General features: G+C 41.5%; 1 protein-coding gene across 1 annotated transcript in view; it reads right to left on the bottom strand.

Annotated features, from left to right (window-relative positions):
- BRWD3 (bromodomain and WD repeat domain containing 3) overlaps nucleotides 1–23615 on the bottom strand; it is a 95757-nt gene extending 72142 nt beyond the window's left edge. The window contains exons 1-3 of the mRNA XM_006028331.3: nucleotides 23466–23615; nucleotides 13184–13334; nucleotides 9493–9591 (exon numbers count right to left, since the gene is read on the bottom strand). Coding sequence (XP_006028393.2) covers nucleotides 9493–9591; nucleotides 13184–13334; nucleotides 23466–23615 — 400 coding nt within the window. The remainder of the gene's footprint in view (nucleotides 1–9492; nucleotides 9592–13183; nucleotides 13335–23465) is intronic.
- Between the last annotated feature and the right edge of the window lie 673 nt (nucleotides 23616–24288).

The following is a 24288-nucleotide window of genomic DNA, read 5'->3' as shown; positions in this document are numbered from 1 at the left end:
GGACAATATAATATTAATAGCAGCTTGCACTGGCAAGACGTAAAGCAAAAGAATAAAAATAAAATCAGGGTTTTTACTCAGATCTCAGAGAGAAAAAAAAGAAAAAGCTACCACTTATGGCTCCAATCATTTCCAATTTTTATATTTAGCCACCCTTCTTAGAAAGAGTTAGCCATTTTGCTAGACAAGGAAAAAAAATAAAATAATCCTTTACAAATAAAGAAGAACAGGAATGTGAACAAAATTCCAAGCCAGACAAAATGGAAGCAAAAAATTGAAAATTCTTAGTTTTATCATTGACATCAGAAGGGGGCGGGGCGCTAAGGTATGCAGTTGACAGCCCAGAGGTTGTAAGTTCAAAGCCATGCAGAAACTCTCAAAGTGCAGCCCTGTCAGATTCCAACGAACCTGCAAATTCTGCTAAACCCCTTATCCAACGAACCTGCAAATTCTGCTAAACCCCTTATCACAAGGACATGGAAAAGGAAGGACTAACATATGAAGAATGAGAAACATACAATGGGGAAAATAAAGTAATTGACAAGTCAAATGAATTAATGAAAAGAGAGGACTAACTCCACAGCTAAAAATACAGCAACAAAATTTCTAAATCCATAATTTTTCTTAAGCAAGTCAAAAATTGTGGAAGACCAGCAAAACATCAGAAGGTACTCTAACATATATGCTGACAGGAGCATTTAAAATGCAACTCCTGCACATTTTAGGAAACTAACACTTTGAAGAATGTTTCTAGTGTCCTGATATGCAGAGAGACTCTCTGAAAACTAAAACAAAAGGCCGTATTTGCAGGTTTTAAAATGATCAAGATACAGTAATTAAATGCAAATACAAAAACAGTAGCAACATGTAATTTTAAAGTATTTTATATACCTGCCAATATTTTAAATCTTTATTGCGTGCACATTAGTCACACATATTGGTCGGCCTGAGGAAAATGTAACAATTTATCAGTCAAAACTCCCTTTTCCTACTGAAAATATATTTTCAACAACATTAATCTCAAAACACCAAAAGAATCCAATATTATGCCAGGTGGCTAAATTAACTAATTGATATTTTTCATTCAATAGTACCTGTGAAAATTGAATTAATTATTGAGACAGAATCTCTATACACTACTATAACTGGAAAAGAAAACAAGTGGATAAAAGCTTAATTTTTACTTTTATCTATCTCACGAGGGGTTATATATACATTGCAAAAGGTTGCCTGTATCCAGTTCTTGTACTGGATTAACTGTACCAGCTAACTACAGACATAGTTAAAACGGGGGCGGGGTGTTCCCCCAGTGAGCACACTGGGAACCCCTCTGCGCTCCCGTGGGACACACCATCCGCCCCACTATCTCAGCATTCATGAGATGCCTGGCACCTTGAGGTATGTAGAAAAAACAAAGCTGTGTCTATGTCTGAATCATCAAATCTCTTCAAATCGATTCAGAGAGTTCCAATTAAATTCTGAGAGATTAAAGGGTCTCCCGATTCTATTCGTATTTGAAGATTCGTCTGTCGAATCAGTCTGAGTCTCCACCGAATCGAATCAGCGACTGAAATTTCATGCAGCCCTAACAATGATGCCAGTTTCAAGATGCAGACAATTAGTCACGTGACTATTCTATTTGCTCATCAGTGCTTGGGTTTAATGAAGTGTGACAATAAGATATTTGCTTTTTAAGTTTCAAAATTTGGTAAATAAACTTTTAAAAAATTAACAATAGAACACATCAGGAAGGAACACATACATGCCAAGTTATGCTCAATAAACACAACCCTTTCACTGTACTGCAACTTTTACAACAGATTTTCAAAGAGTGTTAATCATTTCTGTCTTTCTAATTCTACCTATTTACCTTTTCACTGACATCCTGCCACAGAACAGCAGACTCCCCATGCCTGAAGAAAGGTGACTGGACCTGAAATCTTGCCAAGAAAATTTTTTCCAGCTACTCAGCTGGTCTAATAAAAGATATCACATCTAGTCAAAGAACCTTGCCAGTCTTTTTTAAAATATCCCTGAAACCATATTTTGTATTTAAAAAATAGTATGTGATCTATTTTCTTATGTTAAAGTATTTCAAAACACCCAAGTAATTTAGCAGTATTATGATATGGGGCATGCAAACAAGCTGCCATAAAGTTAAAAAAAAAAAAAAAGGGGGGGGGGGGGGGGGGGAGGAGGAAGGGAGATTAATCATATCTTTGCTACTCCACAGTAACTACCAATGTATACATTCTTACCTCATAACAAATGAAAGCTACTGACCAGCAACTTGCCCATCAAGGAGAACTAAGCTATTGTAGGTGAGTTTCCATTTACCATGGAGTAAGAATGTATGTGCAGATAGTTACTGCAGAGCAGCTGAAGCACGGTTTATCCTAAATTTGTGGCAGACATGAGTAAGCTAAATCATTTGGGTGCTTTTGAAAATTTTCTCATCTTTTGATACAAACAAGGCGGAACTTTTCAAAGCCACTAATAGATGTTAAGTGTTACATTTCAGATGAAAGTGAATGGCAGTTAGGCATCACTTCCCCCTTTAATCCACTAATTTATAACACTGATTACCAGTTGTGCAACTGATTCACCCCTTAATACAATATAAAACATCTTTTAACTTTTCTCTGCTTCTCTTTCCCCATCTCAAAATGGAAATAATATTTCTGTACCTTAGATGAGAAATTAAGAACAACTTGCACTAAAGTCAGTACAATGCTTGAACAACAACTACCATAGAAATATTGACATATTATTTGCCATTAAAATGGTACTGGCTTCACCACAGCAATGGCATCTCTGAACAAAAATGTGAATCATTCAATGCACAGGATTCCCATAAAAAAAACAAAACCTCACAGACATGAACATGCAAACATACTACACAAAAGTGGGATGCAATTTATTTTCCATGTATCTACGTTTTACTGATTTACTACTACCAGACAAGAAATAGCAAATAAATGAAAACATGTAATTCCAGTTCCCACATCTTTCAGTAGAAAATCTCTAAAGTAATCTCTAAACAGGGAATTACATATACACATGCACACGGTAAAATGTCTTTCTGAAATCTGGTTCCTTTAGTACAATAATGTTATTGTGTTCAGTGCTTAAAGTGATTCTCACGTAAAGAACTCTAACTAACTCTTAGAGATATTATTTACGTATCTAATTTGCTGCTCGACTTCATACTTGGGCATAAAAGCTGCCAACTCTGCCGTGACCACTAGTTTTTACTAAAAGGATCTTTTAAATTGAAGATTTATACAATGGGAGAAAATAAGCATGCATCTAGTCTTCCTTTTTTTAAAAAAAGGGAATTATTCTGTTAAATTATAGAAGAGCTTTCTTTGGTAGGAAAGTCTAAATGTCTAATTACCTAAATGCTTCATCACTTAGACATATAGGTGCCAGTGAAACTTGCTGCTATTTCTAACTTTTACTGGTCGCAATATTCATTTACACTTCAGTTCTCACATTCCCCCAAATTCTAGCAGCTTTATGCCACACTTAACCAGAGTTATTCTCCCTTCAGGAAGGGAACTTTCTGATGTCATGTTAGAACGCAGCTTCCCTTTTGTGTGAGGACTACAGATCTATTGAGAATCTATACTCCACCTCCACAGATTTTAGGACATTCTAAGGAAGAGCCACTCTATCCGTTTTACATCCTGGCAAATCCACTCCAAGCAACACAGCCAGCTCTGTTTGTATTGCCAATGAATCCTGTGGGCATCTGCAGATCATTAACCCTTCCTTGGTTTACCCAAAAAGCAGGATTATAATCTGCATATAAAATATAAGAGAATGCTATAGAAGAGCTGCTTCTTCTCAACAACTAACTCCAGTTCCCTCACACCCTAGGTACATGCACTTTTATATTACTCCATTTGCCAGAAAAATAAATGTACGTGTGATATATATATATATATATATATATATCTTTTTTTTTTTTAAATCAGACTCCAAGTTACTGGAATCAGTAAACATAAAAATCACTATAAGGATATTAGCATTTAAAACATACCACACACACCATTAAAAAGTAGAACAATGCAAGAATCACACACAGACACCAGGAAATCCAATGTTAAGAGTTACATCCTAAAAAGGAACCAAAAAGGACCCAATGCATTTCAGTCTTGAAATTCAGAGTTGCTCAGCTGCATAAGTGCACAAGGTAGTTTAACTCAGCCACTGCAGAGTTGCCAACCTTCCATTTTCCATTCCTTAGGATTGAAGAATCGGGAGTCACAGAAAGCTGATAATAACTTGTTCCTCATACAGTATTTCTAGTCCTAGTGTGAGACCAAACTAAATCCTTCTAATTTAAACACTGTATTGTTATAATCTGAACACATAATATTTTACAAAGATGAGACACTTGAGCCATTTACAAATGCACCCTGAAAGGTGTACAGCATCTTCCACACATCACAGGATTGGGCTCTGAATGATGAGTGGGAAATAATCACCTTCAGCACAGTTTTGGTGCAAATATGAGAGAAATACAATCCCTACAGCTGATAATATCCCCAGGAACATCAACCTCCTGCCAGCAGGAAATCTCTAACTGTGTACATATGCTACGGTGAAGAAAAGAAGCTACAGGTCTCTATAGCCAATAAGATAACTATGGACAGTCTCACCCACACAGCAATAGTAGTAGGTATGGTAGTAGCACTGGTATCATTTATATCAATAGTGATTGTTGAGGCAAAACCATGCAAAACACTGTAACCCTACTCATTCTTCCCCTTGCTTATTATTTTTATTTCCATGTGCACTTAATGACTTGCATGTACAACTGCAATATTTGTAGGGAAGGGCAGCATACAAATCAACAGTTTCACAAGCAAGCTAGAACACCTAACTGTGTCCTAAATTATTTAAAAGCTGGCACTTAAACAAACACTATAATGTAGCATGACTACTTTTGCATGCAAGTGCATTAGGACACGTCAGAGGTCTTTCAAACTGCCTAATCCAGCACTACAGGAGTTTACATTGAGAAAGTTCTCTCTGGTGAGAAATTTGGGGATGAGGAGGTTTACTTGTTTGTTTTGGTAATTTTCTAAGATGAAATCTGTACCATAGGGCATCTCTATCATACTGGCATTTCTGATTTGGATAGTTAACAGTTGCTTGTCCACTAGAATTTAAGCTGTTCTATAAAACACGTTAAAGAATACCGATACTATCTTTCGTCTTTTTAAGCAGCAAGATTTTTCACTACTTACTATCAAGTAATATACTTTTGCATAATAAGGGCATTCATGAAGAACAATATGCTTGCATGGCACATTACAAACACATGCCAAAACATTCTTTTCACTATATCCAACATAACCTTACATTAAATAAATGCATCACACAAGACAACACATACACAGAAAAAGGCTTGGAAGAAGTGTTCAGGAATAGAAGCAGTTACAAAAGTTAACAATATAATCTATAATGAACATATAGCTCAATTATAACCAAGTTTTAATATTTTAGTATTTTTTTTACATACACTGTGTTTATCATTATTCACACAAGCAGAAAGGATAACAGACCCTATAAACTATAACCATATATATCAATATTTATAAAATAAGATTACTTGAAAACACACACAACTGGTGGTGATGTCATAAGAATACCTCCTGGGCAAGGGAAACCTCCAAATAACAAAAAAATTAAATCATTCTTTCTACCCCTTAAACTTATATTTCACAATTAAAGTATCACAAAGGTAAAATATGTACCTTCAGCATATACCAATGAAGGAACAACTCAAAAGAATGTTCTGCTCATTATGATTAAGTCATGATTATACACATTTCTCAAGACATTCAGATGCCTGAATTATCTTTAAAGGATGTGACCCAGAGCCTTTACTTTATTTCAAGTCATTGAGTCGTGTAGGCAATAATCATAAAAGCCAGGCTCTTTAACAGTCCATCCACCTAGTCAAAAAAGGCATAAATCTGTAACGCAAAAGCTATTTGACAAAAGACAAAGTTCACTAACGCAGTATTTTTGCATGTTTTACAGAGAGCTGCACAGAAATACTGCAATCTGTTTCCATTTCACATATATTTTAAAAAGCACCCTGCCCCCCACTCCTCCCCCATACACGCATTCATTACATTTGTTATTCTGTCACTTGTACCAGTGACACACCTTGCCCAGAAAATTATACTGACTGGTTTGAAATTGCGATTGAAACCCAATGTGTTAGGTCGGTCTGTTTCTTACCAAGACTGATCTTTGAGAATTAAAGAGCAGAGAGACCAGAAATGTAAAAAACATAAATCATCTTCACCACCACCAACACAGAATACTTGAAGAAAAATTTTAAAATATCCCTGGATACTATCACCATGAGTACTAGCTGTGGGGAGAAAGGAGAGAAGAATCCACTCAAGGTGGTAAAGGGCAAACAATTCCCAGAAAAGCTAAGGCAGAGATTGCAGGAGTGAGGAGAGAGACAAAAAACCCTCCAGTGAAATTAAACAGATATCTTTTATTAATTTAAAATACCTAACTGGACTAAATAACTGGATGTGATCAAAAAGACTTTCCTGTTACATTTTTAAACTTGTTTCATTTAAAGAAGGATGTAAGTGAAGAAGTCTACAAACAAAAATGACTATGCACTCAACACCAGATTAAAAATAAAATATACACCATAAATAGGGTGCATTAATGTAATTGTGTAACTAGGATCTCAGGAATTTTATGCCTGATTACAAAAAACGTGTTCCCTGCCATGCCACTACACAATTTGTAGTATGGGGCATAAAATTCCCCAGATCCCAATCATGCCACTGGGGATCGGGGAGCTCCCTGATCCCCAGCTGCTGCGCCCCAGATTTTAATGGCGCACACAGCTGGGAAAGTCTGCAATACTCTTTCAAGTCCGTGTCCCTAGGTAGACAATTATTTTGGCTTTTTTTTTTTTTTGCTTTTGCTTTTAAACACTTTAGAAAGGTATTTATGCTAAGCCAGAAAAAGAACCCTTTCTCCCACCACTATGCACCCTGATATAACTAAGGCTAAGTAAAAACAGTCAAAAAGCCTGAGGGGAAATCAATCCAGTCACTCTAAGCAGGTTTCTCTAAGATGTGTAGACTGGACTGTTAACAAATGGAACTCATGTTCATTCCTCAGTTGGGGAAGACAAGCAGATGCCTGCACTGGTTGAGGCCAGAAAGCAGGGGTGCTCTTGCACACCTCCTAGCATGCCAGACGTTACTGAAAGCACTCAAGTAGAGCCAAGCAGGTGCCATCTCTCCTTGGCTGCCCAGCACATGACCCCAACCGTGGGAGACCCCACTACAAGGTTTCCTTGACTCTACCCAGCCTGGCCGGGTAAACACCCCTGCCCCCTGCAAATCTGTCTCTGACCTGTGGGGGGGAAAGCCCTCCACCCCAATATCAGCTCCCCCAAACTGGGGTCTGCCCCAGTTTGGGGGTGGGCACACTGTGGGGGGCAGGTTTCCTTCATCCCTGCCCAGCTAGACCGGCTTCATAAAAGGAAGGATCAGGCCCCAACACCCTGTACAAGCCCCTGGGGCTGTCCGGAGCATCTTGCTGGCTACTGCTGGTGCCAGGGGGGCCAAGATGGGGGTGGTGGCTTAGCTCCCCACTACAAGTCAGAGGCAGAGACTCATAGGGCGTGTCCACATGTGGTGTGGATGTTTGGTTCCCAGGGGAGAACAAGCAGCGCCACCACTAGCTGTCCCCACGGAAGTGTGAAGCAAGTTACCTCGGGTGGGGTAGGGGAGCCTGGGGCCAGCACTGGGCTGGCTCCAGCAACCTGACCTGGTGTCCTGGGGGCCTCCTGGGGCTGCAGCAGAAGCAGCAATTCTGCCGTGTGAAGTCTGGCTGGCAGCCGCAATGTGACTCCGGGCAGCTCGGCTTCACTTCTATCTGGTGCGCACTGCTCCCACGTGCGCTGCTCTCCTTTTTTTCTCTGCAGTTTTTTTTGACCCCTGGATATCCACGGGTCAAAGAAACCCTCCACGGTGTTCCATTGCAGCATGGAGAACAACTGAACGTGCGGCAGGCGCGGCACATACCGCACAGACACGCTCATCTAGATGTGGCCATAGAGGGCAAGGCTGTGCAGCCAACTCTGCCCAGTATGAATGGGAAATCCCCCAGCAGCAAGGGCTACCCCAGCTGGGCAGGTGCCTGCTTTGTGGGGGGAGGGAGAGGGCTGAGATGGAGGCAAGGGAAACCACCCCTTCTGTGACATGGGGCTCCCCCTAGCTAGGCAAACCCCAGCTTGGAGAGAACCCAGGGCTAGGACAGGGGGCTTCATTCCCCTGCCTCCCCCCTGCTGCCCCACCTGACTGACAGGTGCAGGAAGGATGCAGGGCTGGGGATCAGAGGCTTTGCTGGCTCAGCTCTGTAACAGCCCAGGAGTGCAGAGGTGTACTAGCAGAGGCACGCCCACCTGCCCTGCAAGGAGGGGTTAAGCAAGGGGGGCACAAAGCACCTTGGGATGCTGGGGGACTGTGACCTAACTTGAGTCAGGAGGGGATCTGGAACAGAAGTTCGATAGACTAGTCTAACCTAAACTGATTAAAATTGGTACTAGATCCATCCGGGTCTATCTTAAACCAGGTTCTGCCATTTTGAAACCAGTTTATGTGCACTAAACTTCTGTTCTGTTATAGTTTTAGGCTGGTTTTCGATCACTTATACCGGTTTACGTGTAATTTCTGACCTGAGCCCAAGTCTATAACTCGCTAAACTTTCTCATACAGACAACGGTTTAGATAGACTTATGCCTGAACATCTAAATAGAAGTTACCAGTTGGCACTGTTATATGCAAGTCTTAAAAGGTCTTCTCTTCAATGTTTAGTCTGAAAAAGAGCTCATGTTACTAGTTTTGCAATGGTGTTTCATTCTGGGCAAGTTCTATTTCAAACATTTTGTTTGCTTTCTTAATCTCTTTCTTAGTGCGGTCAACTCTCGAGGCAGAAAAATTCTATGGAAATGAAGAACTGGTGTTCTGACTAAGATTTCTAAAAGAAGGGACTGTCTGCATTGATCTCTATTCAAGGACAGGTGTATTTAGCGTGAAACAACTTAAAATACAAAATATTCACTGTTACATGGTTGCTTTCTCAACTGATAGGAAGATGACACACCAGACTTCAACACCTGTTACTGTTTAGCAAGAGTACAACAATAACTTGTGTGTCTGCACACACACACACGCATGCACACACGCAAGGATTTAAAATGAGAGCAAATCAAAAAGGTCTGCGGTAGGAAAAAAGCCTGAATAATGTAAAAAAGACTAATCTGTTTTTAATGTAAAGCTTTGGAGAGAAGTTTATCTTGAAAGTCACCAAAAATACATACGAAGTCCAACACAGTGTCTTGGTTAATAAAGTTTCAACTGAAAATAAATATAAAGGTATGGAAATGGCAGGTATAACTTATTTACATTTGAATTGGATATTACTTACCCACATTTGGTGGCTTCCCATAATTGACAGGTAGTTCGGGAGGCCTGCCTCTGTGAAGAGCTGCAAATGCAGATCCCTTCCATAGCGTATGCCTGAAGTCTAGATGAGCAAGATTAACAGCTGGTCAACAAAATGATCTGCAAAGCTGAGTTCTGCACTCAAATGACCTGTTTTTGCTAGAAATGACAATACCAAAAGATCCAACGCTCTGACATCCTAGAGTGCCTTGCTTAGCCTCAGAATGACAGTTCTCATAGAAAAACTCAGTCATTTTAAAGGCAAATTCCTTCTATTCAAAAGAAAGATGAATCTCTGATCTTAAGATATTACTGGACATGAAATCTGACATTTCCAAATTCTCTTTATTCACTTGGCTTCTTGGTTTTAGGAAGTCTAAATCTGATGCGGGAGAAGAGGTGGTGGTAATCACATTGGCTAAAAAAAAAAATCATATGAAGTACAAAGTACCAATCTTGACTTGTCATCTCAATTTATATAAAGTGTACCGTACATTTGGGAACCATATATACGCAAGCATCCTTTGAGATGTGGGTGGGGGAGAAAAGATGGGCAGAGGTCTGTTTTAGTAAATCTGGTTTCCAGCAATTGATGGCAGTATGCCCCTCTCTCCACATTCTCTCTCTTTCTCTCTCTATATATTTTTGACATTGTTTTTCAAATTAAAGCTATTTTATTTAAAGGCTCTCCAGCTATCTTGCTGCCAACTGGACTCAGCTCAACAGAGTGTCTCAAAAATCAGACCTTGACATTTTCCATTTGTGAATATCTGGAAGGAAAAAAGTGAGTTTCTATGCTAAAGAGAAGCTGTGCAGTAGAAGGTTACTGCCACTGACTGGTGCATAACAATTTAAATCTCTGAACACAGCACCTTCTGAACATGGTCATCTGATTTCCAACCCAGGCAGTTCCTTATTTCCAGCCAGCCATCGGGCTGTCTGGAGCAATCCTCAGCAATCCCCAAAATCAAGCTGAGAGCAGCTTCAAGTCCTAAAATGGGACTGGCCTATGCCCAATCTTAACACTCAGCTGAGTATCAGGATCAGGCATGAGGCAGCTCCAGGGTCCAAAACAGATCTAGGGGTAGCTCTGCAGTGACACAACTGGAATCTGAAGAATTTTATATACCATCCCACAATTTATGCATCCTGCAAAGCACACCTGGCATGACAGGAAACAGGATGTTTCAGATGCCTCATAAAATTCCTCAGATCCCAAAGGCACCATTATTTTAACATCTGCCAGGGGCCTCAAGGACAAAGCCTCAATGAATATTTGTTATTTACAAACCAAATTCCATTTAGGTTTTTCTTACCAGAATTATATGTAAAAGAACTGGCTTAATTTTTCCAGAAAACAAAGGTACAGAAGTCTCCAATTGCTTTCAATATTAATACTAAAATGCAGCATTAAAAAAAATCTGAAACTATAACTTTGGGAAAGGTGACCTACTTAGAATGAAGACACCTGTTACACTCTCAAGCAGTATACGGTCAATATACTTTCTCTATATATAAAAAAAAAATCACATACCTGGAAGAAATGTCTGCCTGATAAAAGAAAGTCATTATTTTACTCTACAAGTTCCACAACTTTAACTGACCCCTTTGACTGTTGTCCTTCAATCTGTCCATTTAGCCATACTAACATTACGAACCCCCATCCAATTTCAAATAATCCTGTTTTTCTTTGGGTGTCCCCCTCAATAAGATGACATATTTCTCTGGCACGTTGGCATCTTCTTATAGAGAGTTTAGAACTTTACCCAGTCACACCAGTATGCAGCCAAGCCAGCCAAGGCTTGGCCATGGGCTCGCAAAACTTTTTCTATATTTACAAAGGAGGCGGCTTTAAAAAGTGATATCCTATCACTTAGCAGGGCATTATCCCATGCAATTAGGAGATTCTCAGATTTCCAATAGGGCCCAGCACTCCTTTCTGCTCATGAAAAAAAACTAAAAAAAGGCATTTTCAAGTTTTAACACTATTACACATAGAAAGGCTATTCCAGATTATTTTAGACATGTCACATTTATTCATTATCCCAACACTTCTGTGTGCTGCAGTTAGAGTCATAGTAACAAGAGTACCTAGTTTCACTAGCAGAGTGTGTGTGCGTGCGTGTGTACAAGAACATGCACACACATGCTCAGAGAGAGACCTAGACAAATTGGAGGATTGGACTAAAAGGTCTCTCATGAGGTTCAATAAGGAGAAGCACAAATTCCTGCACTTAGGATGGGGCAATCCCATGCACTGGTAGAGGCTGGGGACTGACTGGATAAGCAGCAGCTCTGCAGGAAAGGACCTCAGGGGTGGACAATAAGCTGAATATGAGCTGACAGTGTGCCCTTGTTGCCAAGAAAGCTGACAGCATATAGGGCTGTATTAGTAGGAATGTTGCCAGCAGATCGAGGGAAATGATAATTCCTCTCTATTTGGCACTAGTGAGGCTGCATCTGGAGTACTGTGTCCAGTTTTGGGGGCCCCACTACAGAAAGGATGTAGACAAATTGGAGAGAGTCCAGTGGAGGGCAACAAAAATGGTGAGGGGGCTGAGGCACATGACTTCTGAGGAGAGGCTGAGAGAACCGAGCTTATTTATTCTGGAAAAGAGAAGACTGAGGGGGGATTTAATAGCAGCCTTCAACTAACTGAAAGGTGGTTCCAAAGAGGATGGAGCTAAACTGTTCTCAGAGGTGGAAGATGACAGAACAGAGAGTAATGGTCTCAAGTGGGTATATCAAAATGAAAACCTCCACATAACATCACCTACATAATGGTATAATAAGCTACAACCCCTTAAACTCTAAAGTAACTGGACCATGGGAAGGGTATTATCTGTGAAGGTCCTGCAGTTTGGGAATTTGCTCCTAGTTGATCTGCTAATCTTTAGGCCATTTGGGGATAGCTCCTCCTCTAAATGAGATTTAAAAGGACTGGTAGAAAGAAGAAAGGTTGGTAGCAAGGGAAAACAGAGTATTTTAACTGGTTATATCTGGTATATTTTCAGCTTCTGAATGCATGTCTTTTTTCAAAAAAATACTGAAGTTGCCTAGATCCTTGAACAGGATGCTATTGAAGGATTCTAAATAAAATGAGAAATAAAGCTATCTAACATACTGCAGGCAGCACCTGAAGATCACCCATTTCTCAGACTTAAAATTGTCAGAAGGATTACAAACAAAGCAAAGTCCCTTATACCCATTAGTTGGGGACAAGCCCATACCACTTTTCTGTACCCCTTACCCATTTAGAACATAATTATACTAGAAACAGTTACTGGTATAGTTGTATCTCTCACTGGAAGTACTTCCATTGCAACTTTTGTATAGCAGTATATATGTAGTTACACTGGCATGAAAGTGCCAATATAAGCTATCCTGGCAGATGAAGCTGCCAATAAAATACATGTATCTATGCTTGGACCTTAGCATAGCAATACCAGCAAACCTTTTCTAGCACAAATCCAATCCAGAAGAAGCTACCCTGTCTCAGTGACTGAGCAAGTCTGTTATTAGAAAGCAGAGAGTGGTAACTAACCTGAACAGTGTCCACACTTGAGGCATGTCTAGCATCAAACCAGCAAATATAAAAGATACTTTGCAATCATTTTTGTTGTTGCTGTTGATTTATGTAACTTAGCTGTGGCTATATGGAACTGAAATCTTACCTTTTGCTGCCCTTAGCAAAGACTGCCGTCCCACACCTAGTAAAGTCTGCACTCCAAGAACACTCTGTGGGATTTCCTTGTCTAAAAGGGGTCCAAGTCTCTCACAGATTCTAAGAAGATAATCCGGAGGGATGTGTGCATTGACTGCCACCTAAACATAGGAAGTACACACACATTTTTATTTCTTCCAATTTTTTCTCTCTCTCAATTTCCAAACTATTTCTTTCATTGTTTTGTGGTCTTTTTTAATTAACACTTTAAATATGAAGTGAACAGACAAGTACATAGACAAAAAAGAATAAAAAACACATTTTTAAAAACGTCAATATAAATCACATCCAAAGTAAAAGAACTCTGTAAATACTGTGTGTACTAAGAAAGGTGAAACCAGAAGCTAACTCAAAATTACATTATGGTTTCAAGTACTGTACAACACCTTTGAAAAAGAGAAAAAAGAAGCAAACCACACTTAATATTCCTGTGTTTTCAATGCATTACTCTCATTCAACAGAACGCAATTCAATAAATTATTTTCTTGAAGACATTTTTATTCCATACTATTATTAGAACCACTTCAAGTTAAAGCTTAAAAAAACAACTCTGAAATATAATAATAGTGCAGACAGATGGTATCTCCTCAGTTTTTAGCTGCTGTTCAGGTGTTACTAAGATTTCACCTATTCAGGTGTCAAAGATCTCATTAAGATAGTTTTCTTACCTGTGGGAGGCACACTTCAAGTTTCCCACCCCAATAAAATCTGTTGCATTCCTTTTCTACTGTGCCTCCCCCTAGCCCAAAAGGGAACTGGCTCTTTCAGGAGCCAGTTCAAATAGCAAACAACTAACACTTGCCATTTGCAATTTCCTAAACTAGCATTACTTCTACTATTTCTGCTACCTTGCATGTGAAATTTAGTAGTGTCAATCTTCCAATTTAAAATTTCTCTTCTAACATAAAGAACACACCGCAACTCTCGCCTCCTCTCTATGATCATTACCAAGAGGACATTCAGCTGTAAGTATCTGGTTTTGACTGAAGATTTTATAGTTAAAAATGCATTCTATGGCTGTTTATGTGCACCATACCACTCGCTTTCCATGTTACGATACCATGAAAAAATTCATCATCTATAATAAATCTACATTTTAAGTTGTTTAATTTTACCAAACAGCAGATCTATGCTTTATATTACTAAAGCAGATCCAAAAGGTCTATATTGTTCATTGCAAAATAACTGTATGTATGTGCACACCTTTCATTCCAATTCATGCAGTGTGTCACATGGATTAAAGCATAAAACATTAGGAACCCATGCATTGGTCAAATAAGGTCCCTCCAGAGGTGGTGCAATCACCTACCCTGGAAATCTTCAAGAGACTAGACAGTCACTTTGCTGGGGTCACCTGACCCCCAGTTATCTTTCCTGTTTGGTGCAGGGGGCTGGACCTGATGATCTTCCAAGGTCCCTTCTGATCTTACAACCTAGGAGTCTATGAGTCAATAGTGATACTACTATTCTGGTACAATGTTCACCTATGCTTACATGCAGACTGTAGCCACACACTTCCCCAAATAATATCTTAAACAAGAAAATGAAGGATTTTCTAATGACACGTACAATATAATATTTAATCAAAAGCAAATCAAATTCTTTTGATTTGGCTATGACAAAGGCAAAAGAATCAAGCTCTTCAGCAATCCTGACTGAGCAATGCCTACTCCACAAAAGAAAAGGTAGCGCATACAAACCAACAGAAATCTCCATTCATATTGAGCTCCCCAAAGATTCTGGGATTTAAGGGCAATGGACAAATACTACCTTTGCTGGCCACAATACCACAGAATCCCTATTCCATGAGTTTTCCCATGGCGAGTATTGAGGAATGACCAAGCCTTAGCCCATACAACATATTCATGGGATCTTGCAACCCCAGCTGACTTCCTGCCCTTTGGGCGGGGGGCTGGACTCGATGATCTTCCAAAGTCCCTTCCAGCCCTAATGTCTATGAAATCTATGCTTCACGGTGTTACATCTCTGATACCTGAATGGCTATCATCTTCCTCCCATTTTCTTTTCACAAAGATACAGTGCCAACCCTTTTATGTGCATCTCAGCATGACTTTTTTTAAATTTATAGTGTCATGACTTAGTTACCTTTTGAAGAGTGATTAACTCCACCTGGGTACACCACGGCACATATGGAGCCAAATTGAATGCAGGATTTGGACATTATTGGCGAGTTCTATTAAAACATGCCTTTTGATTTTCTAAAATAAAATTTTAATCCAGAGCATGCTAAAGAACTATCCACATATATGTACCAAAACATCTCTTCTGTTACCTTATTCTGTTTATCAGCATTTTCCTTTTTGTAATTAGAACCACACTGTATTAACCCACTGAGGAAAATCTGCATAACTCTTCACATCTTAAAACTGTTACAGAATCATACAAGTCAGAATTTCCTAGTACAGTGATTCTTAGTCTTAATACCAACTCTTTTCCAGTAATTCAGTAAAACTGATAGTTACCTAAACACAAAACAAACAGCCATCTTAGTCTCCCGATAGAAACATGCCTTTTAAGTACTGCCTCCACAAAATTTCAATTTTGTGAAATGAAACAGTTCAAAGTATTAAGCAAGTAAAACCCAAAGAAAACTAAATACTTAAATCTTCAATTTTCCAGTAGCATATGAAGCAAGAACCATTTTTAACCACTTCTACCTTCCAAAAGACATTATGTGAAATGGTTCAAGTTACTCCCAGATTTAGCTGGGAAACTACAAAAACTAAAATCAAAGACAACAGAAGTCCCACATGCACAAAACACGTCAAACTAAAACACAAAGAAAAGTTAAAATAATTCCTCCACACCGACCTGAAGCTTTGCTTAGAAGCAGGTATAAACCCATCTGGGTGAAGAGGGCTAGAACCCAGGCTTGCCACTCCCTGGATAAGTCCCCCAACCAAGGGGTTAGGGGCTAAATAGTGTTGGGCTAAATAGTGGCAGGTCCCCATACCTACTCCTACTTCCAGCAGGCATGCACATAGTTAGAGATTGTTTCACCCTATAAATAAGTACCAAAAACTGCAGACATGCAGATAAATATGTGCCATTTAGGCACATAACGCAAAGTAGAATTTAGCCCTAAATGTCATAGCACAAATATCCAACAAGATAAGGCCCATGTAAGAGGTCTTCAAAACAGCCAGTCTATATTTTTAATGACTAAGGGTTAACAAGAGTAGTAAAGGCAGAAGGTGGGGCAGTGTGGTGCCTTATAGATACAGTGACCATACCTCCCAGTTTTGCCAGGACAGTCCTGGATTTTGAAAGCTGTCTTGGCTTCCCGGTTAGTTGATGAAAATTGAAACAAAAGTCCCACTTAACATGATCCCTTCTTTCTCTACTAAATCTACTGTGCATGTGTGTGGCAGCAGAGCTGGCCTTAGGGGAAAATGTCACCTTGGGTGAACTTGTATTTTGGTGCCTTCCACCTGCCCCCCCCAAATCAGCAGCACTGCTGCAGACAAGAGGCAGGTGTGTGGGGGCACAGTTCGGCAGAGAGGTAGGGCAGCAAGGTGCGCCAGGCAGCACTGCTGCTGTGCTGGTGCAAGGCAGGCAGACTGGAGCAGGCACAAGCCTGCGCACACGTGTCCAGACCGGCTCCTCCTGAGCAATGGCTAGAGATGTGGGGCGGACTGGGCTGGGCTGGACTGGACACCGCTCCAGGCCACCTGTCTTGCTCCCACACAACACAGCAGTGCCTCCCTGGCACACCACGCCACTCCATCTTCACTTGAAACGCAGTGTCCCAGATTTCGTTAAAAATAATATGGTCACCATACTTACAGACAAACTAGGCTGAGACCTACGAAAGCTCATGCCTCTCTGAATGAGTTAGGAATGTGGCACCTTACAGACCTGCCTTCTAACACAGACTAAACCAGCTAACTGCCTCTTTCTACTTCTCAGGAACAGTAAAGTAAATCTCTCATTTTGCAGGAGGCTAACAAAGAACGCTCTGTGAACGTAAAAGATTGTGATTGCTGAAACAAGTAAGACATCTAGTTGCTGCATTCAAAACCAGCTGCAAGCAATGAAAAAATGCTGCTGGAAACAGGCTAGGAGAAGGTTACAACACTTGACCTTTTCGAGAACAAAAATATTGTTTGTTAAGGAATCATCACAAAATATTCAATGGGACACTCTGAACACATCATAAAAGCCTTTCTTTAGTACCACCTTTGAAAAACTGTCTTCCACAGAAAAGATAAGTTCAAGGGAATAAGCGCTCACCATCCCTACAGGAGGCCAGTCAATACATGGCAAACCAAAAAATATATGAATAAATAAAAATAGTCTTCATGATGGGGAGTTTACAAGGATGCAAACTAGATAGTTCTGACATCTTTTTGAGAAATTCATTCAAGCATTCCCTCAGAGTAGAGACTAAATTTGCAGTCCATGGTGAAGGAGCTATTTAACTGTATCAGCAGTACAATATTTAAAAAAAAGTAGTGGAAAATCCACAACTTTACCAAGCGGCCCAACTGTATTTGATAGCAAGGTCACAAAAACTCGAAATAACCTACATATAATATTATTTGTAGATAGACGATATAGTTTATCCTCAGATTTCCATTCTCTAATTATTACTCATACCCGGCTACCCTTTGTTGCTAAATCAACAAGCACTCAACTGTATCATGAAGTCCAGAAGAACCAAAAGAGTTAAGTAAGCAGGAAATTACACAGGAGTGGAGTCACAACTCAGAAGGAACTCCGGAAGTATGACATCTCAAATAAGTTCTACTTGTGTTCATAAAAACCTTAGGTTATAAAACCACCACCCACTTAGTTTCTTCAAAAAGGAGAGATTTGAAAACAGTAGTTGCAACCAATTTATCAAATTATGTTTTCCCAACAATGATGCAAACAGTTTGTCAGAACCTTTAACTAGCTACCACTGGCATTGACAGTAGCTCTCAGCTAGCTTTAAAGCAAATTAGACAGACAGTGTAGAAACTTGAGGCCCAAAGCCACAATCTGTTCATGCTGGCAGAGCCCTTTACAAGTACAAATTCAATGCCCTACATAGATCAAATGAAAGATCAGAGCCCAAGCCCCACAAACTTCAAGGAACCCACAAAACCTGGTACATCTTCAGAGACCACCAACAGTTCTAACAAAGGAGACAACACAGCAGGATCCCACCACTCTCAGTCAAAAAGCCAGGGAATATCAAGCTAGACCAATCCACGTAGCTACAATAAATAAAACAAATTTGTCATAAGCAATCAACTAAAGACATTACTGAGGAACCAAGTCAAATGGATTAATTTGCCTGCACACTGACTGAGTCTATAACAGACTTTGTTTTACCTTAAGTTATTGATTGCCAGCTTTCTAGCACATTTATAAAAGCCGGTGTGGACTTTTCCCACTGGCCATTGCAGCCATGTTGTGTGGCTCTAGTTCACTAACAGTCAAAACCTTGAAGGGAAAAAGTGAGAGTGAGGACAAGGCTTCTAAGTTCTTTTGCATAGCTATTCCTAGTACATATGTAAGATAATACATAGCTCCTACACACAGAGGCGTGAGAAAGAGGACAAAAAGAAATACAAATGCACTTGACTGGAATTCTCTACAGGTTTATCTTTCATTAAGTTTGCTTAGCATATCTGAAATAACTCTTCTAATACGTCTGTTACTTGTCATTTAAATAAAGAAGCAAATCCAAATAGAACAGGGGGAAAAAAATCTCAAACTCTGCAGATTCTGAATACAAGTTTAAACAGACTGGAGGCAAGAAATGACTTAAGTATTCTCTTATTCTTGTTAATCATGCAGCACAAAAGCATAACAACTTTTACACAATTTTCCTCTTATTGTTATTGATGCAGAATCAAAGGATGACTTTTCACCTAAAATTTAATAGCAAAAGTCTTGCTTTTAGAAGTACATCTTATAAAGCACTTACAGCTAGCTTTATTTAAAAAATACAAGGGTAGCCTATTAGGCAGGTTTTTACTTATACCTCGCCATGTTCTAAAAGCACCAACAGCAATAAAGGTGTGTTTAACAGCAAGTATCAGCATTCTGTGAAAATATCAATTATACAACTCCATAACTTTGCCTCAACAATTAAGCATAGACTGAAAACAGAACTAAAGAAGCTGAAATGTGTCCACTTAAAAGAGAAAATATTTAGTCAGATTGTTCACAGTACAGGCAGTCCTCGGACTTACGACACAATTGGTTCCTGAAAACCACATCTTAAGTCGAAATGTTGCAACTCGGAACCAATTTTCTCATAAGAAACAATGTTATAAATGGGGGACTGGTTCCTGAACCAGGGCCCGATACCCTATTTTCACTAAAACTACCACAGAATTTTGTACTCGATCAATTATAGATGAGTAATATAGCTACATTAATCTATTTATTTTGTAAATAGCAATCTTATTGTTTTGGAAGGACTTCTTTGAAGTGACTTTGCTGGACTTTTTGAAGGGCTCCTGGTTGGACTTTTTGAAGGGTTCTTGGCTGGAGTCCTCTCAGAAACCTTGACTGCAGGTTCTTCCGGAGTCTTGTCCACTTTCTTAAAGAAAGTGTCCAAGGAAGTTTGGACAGATGTTCTCCAGGGAGATGAACGACACAGCGAACTTGGCATCGCATCGGATCAAGCGTAGTAAGTCGAAACTGGCATTGTAAAGTTGAAACAGGTTGTCAATTTATAAACGTTGTAAGTGCAAAATGTTGTAACTCGAAACGTTGTAAGTCGAGGATTGCCTGTACTAGTATAAGGAGTGTGTGAAAAAATACTCCTATTTCTGCAACAGACTCTTTAACACTGGCATCTGTCTTTGCTTTGTCCTCACTATTGTCATTAGCGTGCATGACCAGGGTAGATGAAACATTAGAGACATATTTACTCATTTTTGTAAGTGACCAGTAAGAAGTAGTAGGTAGGGAACACTCCATCCCAAAAATTCCCAGATACTATCATCTGGTTACTTCAGTCATACAACTAAACAAAATTGGCTGCAATGAAGTTCAGGGTGACCTGGGCACTGTTCTGAACAATACCTTCAAGCATCTAATTTTCCACAAAACTTGAAGCTAAACACATACACCAAGTAATACAAAGTCACATGAATTGCAGGATTCAGATACCATCCATAGCAAACCCAGGCCAAGGATGGCAGGAGATAAAACATCCCTCTTATATCCTCAGTACTGAAAAGCTTTATTCTGGGAACTGACAGGAAGTGGCAGGAAAGAAAATAAGCGTCCATAATAGAGACCTAACACCATGTAGTATTTCACGTATCCTCTGAAAAGTCATGTTATCCAGTTAAGTTGTACTAACAAAATTGAAATGAGGGGAGAAAAATGCTGCTTTTTATAAATCAGTAAACCAAGCCTTGCAAATCTATCCAAATAAACAAACAATTCCATACAATGCAGAACCTGGCTTTTTATCAGCTCTCTCACGTTTATTATCTTAAGTTTTAAAGAAAGTTATATAGCCTCAAAAATGCTATTAGATATACAAACAAGTTTATCCAGAGCTTCCCAGTTATGCACGAGAAAATATGAAAAGATTTAATAAAGAATAAAAATACAAAAACGATTGTAACTAATGAATCAAATATATGCTCAAAATTAGATTTTATACCCTCTACTGCTAACATTTCTCTCAGATGACAGCTATAATCACAGAGCAAATATAAAATAGTCTAGTACAGGGGCAGGCAATTATTTAGGCTTTAGGGCTGCTTAATGAGTTTTGATGAGCTGTCAAGGACTGCAAGGGTAGTCCCACCCCTTGACAGGTGCCTTGCCCCAGTCACCATCTTGAGACTGGAAATCCTGCCCCTAACCCCTGACCTTTGCCACCAGACTTCCCTCCCCTTCCCCCCTGGAAGTACTCCTTTTGAATGGGAGAGTTGCCATCTTGGAACCAGGAAAAAAAACAAATCATATGCTAAAAGTCAAACACCTACTATAACATACTTTAACTTATTACAAAAAACATTTTTGTTGTGATTTATGTCTACATAGTGTATATAGAGGTGACTGCATAACAACTCAAAAAAGCCTTACTCTTGTATATTGTGTGGGGAGTGTGTATGGTAGAATGCGGAGGGGTATGTGGTTGTGTGTGGCAGGGGGGCAAAAGGGTAGGTTGTGGGGGTGTATATATGGGGGGGGGTTTATGGGGGCTGGGAGCAGGTGTGGGGTGTTTGTTGGGTGTGAAGGAGGGGGGGTGTGGGAACCTCCCACACAATCCCCCCATGGGACATAGCCCCCACCACTGGCAGCAGCATGCAGAAGGGTGCTCAGTGTGCTTGTAGCCCACGCAGGCGCTGCTGCCCGATGACACACAGTTCTGGCCAGCACTGCACATGGTGGCAAGGAGCCACAGCCAAGCCAGCCCACCTCTATCTCACAAGTTTCCACAGCACACGTGCAACTTCTGGCCCTCGCGCAGCACCTGGGAAGCTGCCATGTGATGGAACCAGCTGCCTCTCGCGCCCCCTGCTGTGCAGGTCCTGGAACGCTGCTGGGAAGCGGGGGCATGGCTCTCCACCACTTCCAGCAGTCCCGGCACCTGCACAGCAGAGAGTAGGGAAGGCAGCCAGGTACAACGCGTTCTTCTCCCAGTGCCACACGAGCACCAGGAGCTACATGTGCACCACAGGGAGCCCTGTGTGATACAGGCGGGCTGGCCTGGCTGCACTCCCTGCCACATGCAACGCTGGCCAGAGCCGCACGCCCAGGAGGCAGCACAAACACAGGCCACGAGCACCCCGAGTGCCCGCCGCCTGTTGCTGCTGCTGCCTCCAGCAGTGGGGGCTGTGCGTGGAGGGTCCCCACACCTCCTTCACACCCACCTGAACTCCACGTTCCCACCAACCCCCTGGACACAGGATCCACACTGCTGCCAGCCCCAGCCCCATGCTCCAACCCAGCTGTAGCTCCCCCTGCCCCCACCACTTCCCTACCTGGTGCTTAGAGCAAGCAAGATGTCAGGGAAGCCAAGCAGATCCCCTGGTGGCTGCAGCAGTGGCAGCAGCTGTGTGCTGGCTGGGCCAGACCCTTCTACCCACAAGGGTGGGAGCAAAGCACATGGGCTAAGAGGGGTACAATTAGTTAGTGGATGCCTGTGGGCTGGATGAAGTTACCTGAAGGGCCATATCTGGCCCACAGGCCCTATTTTGCCTGCCCCTCATTTAGTGGTTCAATGTTGAACTCCCTTTAAAAAAAAAACTACTGCAATTAATCAAACTTGAATGCAGCACTGCTTTCTTTCAATGGCTAGGCTATTAGACAAAGGTTAGATGGAGCACGACATTGGCTTTCAACTCTCAATAAACTTAGGGAAAAAAATAAAGATTCTCAGGGTCTTGTGCATTTCACCTCTACTTCAACTGCAGAATGCAAAGTAGGCCTAATTTTCCTGTTGAACCTTACAAAGATGCTGTTCAAAGGCCATTGCCACATTGAAAATATTTAGGCAGTGACAAAGTGGTGAAATAGGATCAATATTGGCATTGTAATTTCTTGGGAGCGAGGAGAAAAAAACAGACATTTGTCTTTAATTTCCAACAGTTGCATAGAGTTGGTCCAAGTCCTGCGCGCTCAGCACAGACCTGTCATGGAAATTTATAAAATAATAACTTAAGAGCATTAAGAACTGCAAAGTGCCACACACACGTAATTCCTGACCTTGAAAAGGAACATTCATCTCTTCCAAGAATGAAATATCACTTTTTAAGGCATGTCATGTGGACTCAAAAAAGCCATTAGGTGTACAAAAAAGGTTACCCAAACCACCGCACAGCTTCCATGCAGACACCATTAATACTAAGAGCATCTTGGGGACACAGGAGTTGGGGTTTTATCAAAGCCATTGCAACTTCAGCTGCAAACAACAGGAGAAGCAGGTGTTCAGTATCTTTGAAAATGGGGCCTACCAAGGATGTAAAACCCACATGTAGCCTCACTGCAGCGAAGAGCTGGTATTTCTAGAAAGGGGTGGTTTTCCACAATTTCCCTGGGATTTTGCACACAAAATCTCCGGATTTAGCAACCGCAGCTGCTAACTGCCCACTTCTCATGGTCTCTCCTGAAATATTTAAGTGACTTTATCCGGGATATTTTGTTGAAGCAGGACAACTTACTACACCAGCCTGGCGCTTATGGACTAAGCAACAGGCCAAGCGCCAGGAACCCTTGAATCACAGGGCTGGCTCTGCCCAACTGACTTGCAATGTGGCACGTAAAGGATCAAGCTCTCTGCCTTTCAGCTTCCCCGCTTTTGTGAGCTGGGGTGTGGAAATCTTGACCTTAGCCAAAGCCTGAGCTCCGTGTTCAGCAGCAGGCCAAGCAACAGTGCTGCCTCCTTCCACACGCATGTTCTGAGAAATGAAGAGAAGGCGCTTTGGGGCCTTGTACTTGAAACTGGCTGCTCTGCCTCAGGGTGGTCTTTTTAAGCTCTTTTGTTTCTGGTAACTGAGCAGCTACTGACGCATTTCGGTAGCTTTGTGCGTCTTCCTTCGTGTCTGAGGGCAACCGCCCCATCTGGACACTGCCCCTGTCACTGCCCTCCTGGGGCTGGGGCGAGGTCGGGGCTCCCGGCGGGTGCTCTGGAGACCGCTCAGCTGGGGACAGGGACTCCGCTTCTCCACTGACCGGCAGGCGGCGGTGACAGTGTCGCCGGCCTCCGGCCCCAGGAAGCAGGCCTTGAACTGCTGCTGGCCTCACCGCCCCAGCGCCCGGGCCCGAGGGAGCTCAGCGCGATGCCGCAGCCGTGAGCGGGTCCCGCCGCCCACCCCTCCTCGCGCCGGGGGTCGCCGCACCCCCCCACCCGAGCACAATACAGGACCCAGTTCCTGTATTTTGGAGCTGGAGCCAATCAGGAGCCGCCTTGCATTCCCCGACACGCCACGGCGGCTTGTGACGCGCTGCGCCATTCGCCGGCGCTCCAGCCCCTCGTACGTGCCCTCAGATAACCCTCCCCGGCTGCTCCACAATAGGCGCCTTCAGCCGCCCGCAGTGCAAGCACCCCCGGCCCTAGCCCCGGCCCCC

Source organism: Alligator sinensis, unplaced genomic scaffold, assembly GCF_000455745.1.
Source record: "Alligator sinensis unplaced genomic scaffold, ASM45574v1 scaffold294_1, whole genome shotgun sequence".
NCBI classification, from domain to species: domain Eukaryota; kingdom Metazoa; phylum Chordata; order Crocodylia; family Alligatoridae; genus Alligator; species Alligator sinensis.
This window is presented reverse-complemented; position numbering and strand designations above follow the sequence as displayed.